The sequence below is a fragment of the Suricata suricatta genome, chromosome 1 (assembly GCF_006229205.1).
Source record: "Suricata suricatta isolate VVHF042 chromosome 1, meerkat_22Aug2017_6uvM2_HiC, whole genome shotgun sequence".
Classification (NCBI taxonomy): Eukaryota; Metazoa; Chordata; class Mammalia; order Carnivora; family Herpestidae; genus Suricata; species Suricata suricatta.
In genome coordinates this window covers 35,357,655-35,370,699 of record NC_043700.1, presented here as the reverse complement: position 1 = coordinate 35,370,699, position 13,045 = coordinate 35,357,655, and the positions used below count along the sequence as shown (strand labels likewise).

Here is a 13,045-nt window from a genome sequence, read left to right as displayed (position 1 = left end):
GATAAAATGTTTATCCCTCTCAGGATACATAATTTATTTTCTTGACTTCACTTATAAATAAATGGCAAAATATATTTCTGCTTCCTTAAAATCAATTCATAGAAGTAGAATTATTGTATGAAACAATTTTTTCCCTTATGAATACATATTGCAAAATTTTCATCCTGGAATCTTACATGCCTAATAACTATGTACATGATCTTCATTGTTCTGTATCTTCACCAATATAGATAGGTTTGTCTTGTAAATCTTTATCAATTTAACATTGAAAAAATTTATATTTTTTAGTTTAAAGGTTATAATGTAAAATTTGGATAAACTTTTTCTAAATATCTTAGAGCTATTTGCTTTTCTCCAATTCCTATTGATATTTTTTGCCTATTTTAATCTATTTGTCTTATAATCTGTTAGAGTCCTCTATCTTAGGTACTAAACCATTTTATTTTACATATTGCAAATATTTTTCCTACTTTATGGTTTGCCTCATATGTATTTCAGATTGAAATACCTATTTTTTATGCTCTGTCATCCTTTTGCTTTGTTCAGAAAACTTTCCAATTACAAAGATATATTTATATTTATATATTTCTAATTTTCTTTTTGTTCTACATTACTGTATTGGTTCTATTTTGGGGCTTTTTATTCTATTTGTCTGTTTGTTCTGATCTCTCATATATAAGATCTCCAGTATCACTTCTTTCTCCTCCTTTATTCTATCCTCTGCATTCTAGGAAGTATCTCTATATTGACTGATCTGCGGGGTTGATTCTGCTCCTGTACTGGAGTGGGAAGACCTTCAAAATCAAACCATGATATTTTTAATGTTCTTTCTTTATTAATGGAGGCAGTACATCTTTATTTCAATCAGCTTAATTTCAGTTATCTCATATTTTAGCTTTTACCCTCAGTCCATATTTTCTTGCATTAAATGGAAGAAAGACTGTGCCATTTAAAATGTACTTCTATTTATTGTGGAAAATATTTTGCAAATACCTGCTTGATGCCTTTTCCTTGGGAGTTTTCCCAAATCTTCTTTTCTATTACAGAATTAGTTCCTCGGTGCCACTGATCCTCGGTGAACAGAGGTTATGAGGGCCTGTCACTTGTCCCTAGTGTGTGATGATTGGTCTTTGATCCTTTCCTGGTATTCATGAAAGCTTGCAGGATCTTCTGATCTGATTCCATTTGTAGGGCCACTTCAGTGGCCTGTTCAGGAGGTCTGGAACCCAGGTCCTTGGGCAGTTCCAGCAGAGGACATTTATTTCTTATTTATTTCTTCTGAGATTTTTAGTTGGTCCACTCTAGGTACAGGCAGTTTCTGTGTCCAGCCTCCCTCCTGTGATAAGAAGGAAAGATGCATTACTCTGGGAAAGAGTCCCAGTCATCAGAGGGTCTCTCCCACACTTGCGGTTTTCTCTGCATGTAACCTTGACTTGCCAGTGAAGTTGTGCTCCAGCTTTTCCAGGGCTCAGCACTGGGGCCCTCAACCTGGGAGTAGTGGGGTTCTGCCAAGGTGCCTTCTCCTTCTTCCTGAGAGGTGGAGCCCCTCTCACATCAGTCAGTCATTTTTGGGTAGCTGGGGACTTAGACCCTTGGTATTTGTTGCCCTTCCCTTAATGGGGTCTTCTTCACCCTAAAATGAGTAGAAACAGCTCAAAATTGATGGCATGTGAGGATCACTCTTCTGTAATTATCAGTCTGTTCCAGGTTTCCCCTTCTTCTTATAGGAAAAAGGTTTATTTTAGCTGGTTTTTGGAAGAGGTATAATTAGATACCTATGATGAAATAAAATGGTGAAGACTTAACTAGGGAATCAGGAATGGATCTTAAAGCTTATTTGAAATAACACCTCTCCTGCCAGCCTCACAACTGTGATTTGAGGATAAAATGAAATGGTAAATGTCAAAGGGCTTTGAAGGCTGTTTGGAGCATTATGCAAATACTAAGTTGCTTTGTTATCTTCACATTTTATGAGACCAGAAATCAGTAGCCTTGCTGGAAGCAAATTTGAGTTGTGAATTTTTTAAGGGTATGTGATAATGGAAAATGGCTATTTAGGCGAAGCACAAAGCCATTCTATTTCCATGTGGTCCACCCCCTTCTTTCACACAATACATTGGAAATAGAGGTTTGTCTTGTTCTTTATCCCCCCAAAGAGAAGGCTGGCCTGAATTTCTACTTTAGACTATTTCTTTGAGTGCCAAGAGATTGTTTCAGCCAAAGAAACTAATCTGCAGATAGGTCTGCCCCGTGCACAATGCCCAGCATCAGGGGCAAAGGCTTTAATTAAAATGGAAGAGTTGGTAATTTCTGACCTCTCTGGGAAGTTTAAAGTTGATGTGGTTTGAATGAAAGTAATGACTTTTGCTTAAAATGCAGATATTAATGCGAGAACCAGGGACTGACTTTTGGTGCAAGCGAAAGATACTTTAATTTCTTTTTCATGTCTTTTCCCTTAAAGAAATGGCCCTTTTCTTCCCTGAAACTCTGTCATATGTACATTTAACATGTAGGTCCTTTTGTCTCCTTATATTTCCTTTCAGTTGGCAATCTGTCTTTTTAACTCTTAAAAGCAGTGCATGTATGTATGTATGTATGAGGTATTAATAAATCTGAAAAAATCACAAGGGTTTGTTTTTGTTGTTCATATTTACTTGGATGACGTAAATCTGTTTCAGAAGTAACTCCCCTTTCAGGTTGGTTGTGCGTTTGCTCATTCTCCCTGTAGTCTCCACACAGGAAGTAGAAATGACCACATTGTGAAAAGGACATATACTTACCATGACATCTGTATGTTCCCAAATAAAGTTTTAAAATTTAAAGTAATGTGTATTGCTCTTGGGTTAAGTAGTCTCATCTAATCAGCAAGTATTGCTGTGGAAAAAAATAATGCATTTGAATGTTGATAAGATGTTAACAGAGGTAGCTGGGAATCTGGTCAATTATGCCAGTATATGAATATATAAGTATAAAAGCATTCCAGATCACTGTGCTTTTTGCTAATTACAATCATTGTGAGTAGAAAGTATACTTATTGAGGAATTACAATGGCTTGAACATTGTGATGTTATTACTTTTATGATAAGGGAAAATTGGTTGTAGAAATAAAAAAATGAAAACCATCCATGCTTTCTCTACCCATGCTTGTTTTTTATTTTCCTTACCACCTCTCACTGATATACTTACAAATATTTATATCATCTTAATCACAGTACACAAGCAATTTTCAGTTTAGCATTTTTCATTCAACATTCATTATGTAGGAAGCACTTTTTCAATCTTTAACCAAATATAAGGGCATCCAGTGGCTACTTTAACTAGCCTCTTATCCAACATGTAGCTGCCTCCCCGATTTTTTGTTCCTAGCTTGATAATGTTGCGATGAACATCTTTGCTCAAATCTAAGTTTGACCTTTTGTGGAAAAATTTTTGTTTGGTTAGTTTTAAAATAAATTGGAAGGAGTGACGTTACAATGTCAAATCTCAAGCAATTTATGATAGGTAAGGGGTTGAGAGGAGCCAAGTGGGGAGGACACCGTGGGTTACTCAGTATGACTCACCTTGAGACAGAGGTGAGCATGCCAGGAAGAAAGGAGAGGCCTCACTAGCGGAGCAGGGCCTGAGCTGAGGCAGGGGAATTGTAGGGGGCCTGAGAGCATTTTAACAGCAACCTCTTTCGCTTTCTTAACCGACATCATTTGGAAGTGGCATTGGGTTTGAATCAGTCTAACTGGAAGGGTGACTCCATACTTCTCTCACTGAAAAGTGGACTATCTTTGGAGTTTTTACTGTCTGTGTGAAGTCAGGATTGGCTTGTGGGTGGGAAAAGCATTGGACCCTGTGTAGACAACCCAGGAAAAACAGCAGGAGGTCAGAGGCAATAGAGAAGACCTGGCAACAGGGAAGACCAGACAGTAGAGAAACAGCTAAATGATGAACTAGGACGTCTCTGCCATCATTCCTAAAGGAGGCGGGATTTTCCAAAGCTCTGATTTTTTTCACCCATACACAAGGGCAAAGACAGTACCTGGAGGGCAGTTAGTCTTCTGTCAACATTGGAGGCTGGCAGAGCTGAAGGAGAAAAACTGGCCTTTAATGAAGAAAATTGCTGATAAGACTCAAATCCCAACATCTCTTATCACTAATGGCTTTATAGCAGACTTATCATCTGCTTCCCTTTTCTTTTTAGCTAATGGGTTCCTTCCAGTTTTGTCAAACTGCAATTAAATAATCCAGTGAACTCTGCCTTTGCTGGGAAGAGTCTTTTGGAAAGAAATGTAGTATTTTAGCAAAGAGAAGAACTCCAACCATGAAACAAGCCACATTATGAGATTTCCAATTTGGTCATGATTTTGTTTTTTGGGAATCCAGGGCTTTGAGTAGATTGATAGTGGTAGTTAAAGTGATACATTCTTCTTTGGGAACAAATGCAACATTGAAAGCCCACTTCAGGCAGCTTTGAACTCACACTGGTACTGCTTTGTCTTTTTACTAATTACCTGTCTGTTATGCTTTTCTCCAGCCCAGGGTCTCTGGCCATATTCAGCATCCTGCAGGTTTTTAAATGTTCTTTTTTCTCTTGTTGACTGTAGCAATATTCTTAACTTTACCACTACTCCTTTCATCCAAAAAACCAACAAAACTGGAAAATGTGTACAGGTTTTAGTAATCAACATATTTATCTGCAAAAAACTGCACCAGTCTGCACTGCATCATTCTCAGAAACATGCAGAAGCTGGACCATGCTGTTGAAATCATCTGGCACAGGTCCACATAGGTCTATATTTCGCTGTCCTACCAATTTCCCAGGCAAACAAGACTCCAGGTAACCCATGATTAAAACTTACAATACAACCTGGAAATGGCTACAAATATATTTCACAATCACACTTCAGTACCTTTACACATCTGTAATATTGTTCATGTTCCATTAGCACTTTTAAATCCATTTAAAGGCCTTGAAAGTATTCAAGGACTGTTTTAGAAGCATGGTTTTCTTGCTGTAGGCACAATAAGGGGATGAAAAATGTGATAAAGAAGGAAAATCAGACAGAGGGATTTATATCATATCCTATAAACAAATTGCAATTCACTGTGCGTTCTCTGAAAATCATTTTGCCTTTGTGACTAATCTATGAAGGCAAACCATCGTGCAGGATATCGGCCAGGCCCCAACTGTAAGTAAAGGCAAAGTGGAACCAATGCCTGGAAAAGAAAGAAATCAGCCCTGAACATAGGAAGGGGATAGGCGATGGGAATTAGGTAGTGATGGATTCAAGGAGAACTGACAGCAGAGCAGTGCAGATTGAGTTCAGGATTGGTGCACTCGCTGGTGAGACATGTTAAGCATTACACAGATTGCACTTTGTCATATGTGCTGCCTCATTTGATTTTCACAGAAACCCTAATAAATATCATGTTCATTTTGTACACAGAGAAAATAAGACTCATTTTAGCTATAAACAAATTAGACTGACTTGCTTCATATCACACAGCCAAATGGTGGTGGAACTGCCCTTGGGTTCTGAATTTGTGACTGGTGGTGCTCTTCTCACTCTGCCGTCCTGCCTCAGGCAGCATCTTGGAAGTTAGAACTGCAGTGTTCTTTAAAGGTGTGGGAAATCCAGGCGGGCTCCTTGTTGAGCAAAGTAGTAGAAGAAAGATGGAACTAAGATACAGTCACTTCTCCATGCTGGGCGTGGGCTGTTCAATACAGGCAGAATGCCGAGTCCTGCTGATCGAATGGGAGGTGGGGCTTCATTTGTTCAGCTGTTCTGCCTGCTTGCATGCAGCTTGGGCTCTGATCAGTCCTCAGGCTTGCATAGGAGATCTTTTATTTGCTCATGATATCTGACTCTGAAAAATCTCTTTTGATAGCTTATTAAGGAGGCTCTATCTAGCATGGGATAACCAGAGATAAAGGCTTCTGTTGGAGATACTATGCGTGCCAACTCCCTGGGGGGTGGGGGGGCACATTGTTCCCGCCTCCTCGGGGCAGGGAAGTGGGAGTGTGAGACAAGGCTGGGCATCTAAGCTTTCCATCACCGTTGATCCTTGTATTATTCTCTCTGCTGACCTGTTCTTATTTTGAGGACAATTAAATATATTATGCACTCTATGCTTCAAGATTCCAGTGTTTTACGTTTAACTTTCTTCTTTAACTGTGTTTTCAAATCCCAAAATTATGTTGGCTTTATAACTTTGCACAAGTCACTAAACCTATGTGAAACGTTACCCCACGTCATTCTCAAGAGCATGTGGAAGTGTTTTTAATGAAAGTACTACTTTGCACTAACGGTCACTGGCTATGTTGCCGAGGGTTTACAATATTTTCTCTTTCATAGTATCTGCTTCTGCTTTTCTTTCCTAGAGTCGAAAACATGCAAGCAAAGTCCGACTGTATTACATGCTTCACCCCAGGGATGGCGGGTGTCCTGCCAAGAGACTTCGGTCAGAAAACGTGAGTATCTGGCACTGTCTGACATCCTTAGACGATTTGTTCCATTTGCTAAGAACTTTTCAAGTCTAGGAAGTATAGTCATGTCCACCTTACCAGGAAAGCTAAGTGAGTAGAAATTATTCTCATTAAATAGTACATGTAAGCAAGTCTTTTTCCTTTTTCCTGCCCAAACTTGCCAGTAGGGTGTTGGAGAACTTTGTGATGACTCCACACCAGGGCAGAGCAGAGAAAGAATGTACAGAAGGGACAGAGAGCAGCTGGAGAAGGGAAGGCGGGAGCCGTCAGAAGAAAACAAAACACAGTCAAGATGGCCTAAGGAGAAAACCTGCCAATAATATCAGATACTTTGCTATTAACGTTTTTTATTTTTCCTTTGGTGTCTAAAACTGAATTCCACTTTGTTCGTTTATAAAGACTATGCACATCTTGCAAATAAAAATACTGAGGGTTTTTGATGAGTGCCCCTCTCCCTGAGGGAACATTTACTTGGGAAGAAAATGACAGTTAGAAAGTTGCTTTGAGGATGTAAAGTCAGAGCAAAGGGTTTACATCAGCCAGGACAAGGCAGGGACTGATAAAATAAATATTGCTTCCTCCCAGCAAGCTTACTTTTCCTAACAAGTGAAATATTCATATCCATCCATTGCAGAGGTCCCTCTGTAATAAACATTGCAGATGAAACAGAAATCGCTTGTCCTTTGAGCTCTGAGGAGGCTGTAGGCGTAGAATTTATGCCCTATGCTCTTGCTTATACTTGTGTTCCTTTCTCCTTCTGCTGCCTTATAGACACCTGTCTTGTTTTCTTATTAAAAATTAATATATGATCATTGAAGACACTTGACAAGAACTGCATTTGTGTGTTCCTCACAAGAGAAAAAGAGAGAACAAGAGAACTGTGGATGACCACGAGTAGTGAGCATCAGGGCTGGTGTTAACGAATTCCAAGCACTCCTCTTACATCACACACGAGCTGTTCATAGGCAGGCTAATCTGGAATACTGAGGAGTTGTCTTTACTTCCTTGGGGAAGCAGCATTTGGAGCTTATCGGAGGCGAAAGATGTCACAAAAACTTTTTAAGCTGCTACGAAGTGGGACAGAGACTGGGTCTGTCAGCTCTCAGCCTTAAGACCTTGGGCAAATAATTGATCTCTCTCAACTTGTTTCCTCAGTAAGGCTATAATAATTACATTTTCCTCACCAGGCTTCTGTGAGGTGTACGGTTATATGCAAAGTATTGAGGAAAGAGAGATGAATAAGGCCCAGACTTGCCTTAAAGATACTCAGAGTCAGGTGAGGGAGATAAACATTATATAAAAATTGCTATAATCGCACAGTATAGGTGTTTATTTAACATTCTGCACAAAATCCCATGGAGATATAGGGCAAGTTACCCATGCCAATACAAGTCGCTCAGGTATGGTGTTACTGAGAGCTGGCATTTGAGTTGGGGTCTTTGGGCTTGAATGGATGGCACCAGTTGGAGGGGGTAGGAGGGAGGAGATGAGTGCATACTTGGGTGTATTCCTATCAAAAGAACTTATTAAGCCCCAGGAGACTTGGCCTGAGCCAGCTTTCATGTAGTCTCATAATCTTGTAGCTACAGCAGAGTCCTGTTTTTTCTCTTTCCATTAGTGGAGAGAACAAAATTAGTTCCTTTTCCCTGCAATTATCCAGCAATGATGCCTGTGTCCCTTCATTCAGTAGCTATTTCATGTCTTATCATAGTAGTCAAAAACAATTGGGTTCATAGACGTTTGACAATTAGCTCTTGGAACACAGATTATTTTCTATCCGCTCAAGTTATATTCATGGATGTTGTTCTTACTTATGTCTGAGCTCTTAGGGAGGGCTTGACTGGGTGGACAGAAGGAGGACACTAGGACTCAGGCTGGTGTTACCTGAGGACATGATCTTTGCCATTCTGGTCAGACCCATGATTTACCCACTCAGGCCTGGTTCTGCCAATAGCGCTGGGGATGGTGTATGGAAGGGAAAATGTTTGGATTTTTAGAGCAGGAACTATTTGCAAAGACTCCTTACCAAAGACCCCTTTGAGGACTTTTTCCTCAAAGTTTTGAAAACTTGGATCTACCAATGATTTGTATTTTTTTAAGTTTATTTTTTTATTTTGCAAAAGTGCATAGGACAGGCAGAGAGAGCACATGTGTGTGTGTGAGCAGGGAGGGGGGCAGAGAGAGAAGGAGAGAAAGAATCTTCTCAAGCAGGCTCTGTGCTGTTGCAGAACCTGATGTGGAACTTGAACTCACATGAGATCATGGCCTGAGCTGAAATCAAGGGTCAGATGCTTAACGAACTGAGCCACCCAGGTACTCCTGCCAATGATTTATTTATTAAATCATTTTCTGTCACTTTCTATAATCATAGAATAAGAGTAAGTTAGTAAACAACATAATGACTCTACTTTTTTAAAGAGATTGTTGACGCTTTTATTAGCATGTGTTTGTGTGTACATTTCATAGGTAAACTGGATATAGCGTGGAAGCCACCCCAGTCCCTCCTTGAGGCTGTGAAAGTTGAAATTGGTAATTATTTGGCCAATTTGTACAGACTCATACCTAAGGGTTGAAAGATTGATTATGCAAATAGACAATGGCCAGCAATATAGAAATAGAACTTTGATACACCTGGAACTAATATAACATTGGGTTTCAACTATACTTTTACTAAGAAAAAATAAAACAATTAAACTAAACTAGAACTTTGACCCACAACCTATAGCAACCATCTTGGGACTTCAATTGATTTGTAAATAGTAACCAGCCCCAGAAGCCCACCTCAGTTAAACTTATAGGAAGTCAGATCACTATCTCTAGTAACAATCCAGGAAGCCAAACAATAACCCCTGTAACAACAGTCTCCAAATGTCTGGACTTGATTAATACTTGAAAGGTTTCCTAATTTTTGTATCTGCTTTCAGTTTGGAACTAGCCAGAGAAAACCAAATAGGCACCCCTAACCAATCGCGTAGGATGTCCACCTCTAGTGCCCCTACCTACAGCTTCCGCACACAAGCGGCCTCCAATCAGGGAATATCTGAGGCCTCCCCTTTATTCTGTTACAAAGCTTTACCCCTTATCCTCTTGACTTGCTGTCCATGGCTAATGGTGGACTGATGTCCTTGCTCTAGTAAGCTCTGAATAAATAGCCTTTCTTTTTCTCATTTGGTTGGTCTTATTTCCACAGGGCTATAACATGGGGATAAAAATAATGTCTAATATACAGGTTTAGCATAAGGCCCAAATGAGATAACTTATTTATTCAGCATTTTATCTTCAAAGCTCTTTCTCCATGCATTATTATTATTGATTCCCTCTCCACACACACTCTGTGTTCTTAGAACAATGTAACACTTTTCTACCTGCCTCTCCATCCCTGCACATCCTCCCCACTGCCCTGCTTTCCCAGGCTGTGACAAGTTTGTATCCCAGCCTTACCTGACTGGGAAGTTTCATGGCTGCCCTGACTATGCAACAAATTGAGTGACTTCTGGAACTAGAGAAAACTTGTTGCTGAGTCTCCAAACCCTGACTGCTCCTGAACCTCAGGCCCACAGTGATTCCTAAAACTGATGAATAGTAGTAGTCATCCTTCCCTCCCCACTCCTTGGCCCTCTGGGAATAGCAGTAACTCCAAATTTACTCCAAATGAACACAAGTGCCTATGATTATTCCCAGGGTCAAATGTCATTTTTGCTCCAGGTCACCAACTTTGTTGTTGCTTTTCAAAAACTTAAAATTCATTTCTGCCTCCTATCCTGATATTTCCAGCTTTTTAAATTCCTCCTTCATGGTGCTTTGCTCTTTAGAATCTTCATTCAGATCTTCTATGTTTTTTCCTCCCTGAAATCTTAGAGCAAGACATTTTCCTCTTGAGGCCACAGAGTAAAATTAAATGCAAAATAAATTGTTATAGTTGATTGCCTTAGAGAAATTTTCTATAATCCTGTGAGCATTAGAGCCAAAAAGGATTGTAGAGAAAATCTAGTTCATTGAGAGTCTCAGGTTTTCAGGATACTTTTTAGTATCTTCTCACTTGCTTTAGAAAAAAATGTGTACTTAAGAAACAACATTTTTAAGTTAAAGGATGATTTAATTTTACTTTTAATTTTATTCTATAAGGATAAGTAATTGCCAACAAAAACCAGTATTAAGTACATAGTGTTTTGACATTGAGTTAATAGAATTCCTCCTAATTGGAAAAACTTGACATTTGGTTAGTGTGATCAAGCTTATCACTTTTAAATACTTATATGATTTCCTATAGGTCTAGAATATTCAGCAGAACTGGAAAACCTCCAGGATCACTTTCATGGGTTCCTAAAATCCTGGGTTCCAGGTCAGGAGGATTATGTAATCCAACCTGTTTGGTGACAAAGGTGAAAATAAGGTCCCAAGATGTACCATGACTTGCCCAAATTGGTCAGGCCTGAGACTGAGCCCCTTCCTGCTTCCCTAAATTCTATTCCTAGGCTTCTCCCACATATCTTGAAATTCTATCTTATATTTAGACATTGAAGCCATTGCTGGGTCCAGAGCCAGAGAGCACTGCTGTTCTAGGGCAAAGTAATAATAGCTGGTGCTTAGCAGGCACCTCCCACTTACATTCTAAATGCTTTACATATATTAACACATTTGTTCATCACTCCTGTATAGAGTAGGAACTATCATTATCCCCACTTTACAGAAAAGTAAACTGAAATAGAGAAATTAAGTCACTTGACTCTGGTTGCACTGCTGGTAAGTGGCAAAGACAAGGCTAGGGCAAAACAAAACAAAATAAAATTCCTCTGGTACTGCAACCTAGCTCACCATGCCACTTCCTGAGATAGATGGTAATCAGCTAGTAAGGCTAGGGGTACAGAGAGAAGGGACATGGACCGTTCCCCAGCAGAGGCCAGGATCTAGTTCAGGAAGGGGGTGAGATGATCCAGTGTGTGGTCATGTTTTTTCAGACAGTGTGATGGCTGTACAGGTGTAACCCATGGTTATAGGTGGTCCCACAGACATATCCCAGGGCATGATCTAGCACACGACAGAGGCCCCTAACCTCTTCTGGTGGGCTGGGGCAGGACTGAGTTGCCTGGAGAAACTGATGCTGAACTCTGATTCTTGAGGGATACATGTGGGTGAGCCCAGTGAATAAGGGGGGCAAAGCGTTCTTCTGAATGTGGAGCCAAAATGAGTAATGTCTTCAGGGAAGCAAAATTCAAAGGTATTTCTAGAGTATAAAATGCCGGTGGGAGGGTGTGTTACTTTCCCGGGATGGCTGTAACAAACTACCACAAACCGGGTGGCTAAAAACAACAGAAATTTATTTTCTCACAGTCCTGGAGGCTCCAAGTCTGAATTAAGGTGTAGGCAGGGCCTGCCTCTGGAGGGTCTGATTGAAAATCGGTTCTGAGTTTCTTTCCTCGCTGCTGGTGGTTGCTGGCAGCCTTCAGTGTTCCTGGGCTTGAGCTGCATCATGCCTGTCCACTTTTGTCTTCACCTGGTCCCTTCCTTGTATGTATCTCCACGTGCTCTCTTCTCTACTCATAAGACTGACAGTCACTGGAGCGAGAGCCACTGTAATAATCCAGTGTAATGAATTAATCTGCAAAGACCCTATTTTCAAATGTCTCCTGTTCAAGGTGGCCATGAATTTGGGGGTAACAGAATTCACTCAGTAGAGCGGTGGAGACAAGTGAAGCATGGGGTGGTGGGGAAAGTCACATTCATCTGCTGTATACAATGTTAACATTTACTTTGTCAACATTTTCTGCCTTCTCAAGTGGTCTGCAGCTAAATTCATGAGCAGTTCACAAAGATAGGTGCATTTACCCATAAAATCTGTGTGCTTTGGTTTCCAGCTGCACGTTTAGAGCTAGAAGTGGGGATTTTATCCCTGGTTGGCTACATATATTAGTTTTACAACTTTGTTTTGGACTTCCTAACCTTAATTGTCATGGTTATAATCAAGGCCTATAAATCCTGTGCTGCCTACCTCTCAGAGCTGTTCAGGGACTCAAATAAAAGCGTCCTATTTGTGAAGCTGCACGGTAAACTGTAAAGAGTGTGTGTGTGTGTGTGTGTGTGTGTGTGTGTGTGTGTGTGTGTGTGAAGTGTTCATTCATAGAGTCTTACGTTTTTTGTCTATTGGTTCCAATCATTGGTCTTTACTGTGTAATATGCGGTTCCTCTAGTCCAGTTAGGGGCAGGCCTGCTGTGTTCACAGGGAACAACTGAGGAGCGATTAGGGCTCCTAGAGGTGGTGTTTATTGATGTGTCTTAAAACAAGAATCAGAAAACAGCTGCTGGCCAAATGCAGCCATGGCCTATTCTTGTAAGGTTTGCAAACTAAGAATGGTTTTTACATTCTTACAGGTTTGGGGGAAAAAACAAAAGAGGAATATACTATCATGTGCAATATACATGAACTCACCTTTTTTTTTCTCCATAATATTTTATTGTCAAATTGTTTTCCATACAACACCCAGTGCTCTTCCCCTTAAGTGCCCTCCACCATCACCACCACCTCTTTTCCCCCCTCCTCCTTCCCCCTCAACCCTCAGTTCATTCTCAGCA

At 40.2% G+C, this 13,045-nt stretch overlaps 1 protein-coding gene across 1 annotated transcript in view; it reads left to right on the top strand.

The window, feature by feature from the left end:
* Positions 1–13,045, top strand: part of ZMAT4 (zinc finger matrin-type 4) — a 339,027-nt gene that overhangs the window by 112,140 nt on the left and 213,842 nt on the right. The window contains exon 3 of the mRNA XM_029939109.1: positions 6,371–6,460. Within this exon, the coding sequence (XP_029794969.1) occupies positions 6,371–6,460 (90 nt within the window). The remainder of the gene's footprint in view (positions 1–6,370; positions 6,461–13,045) is intronic.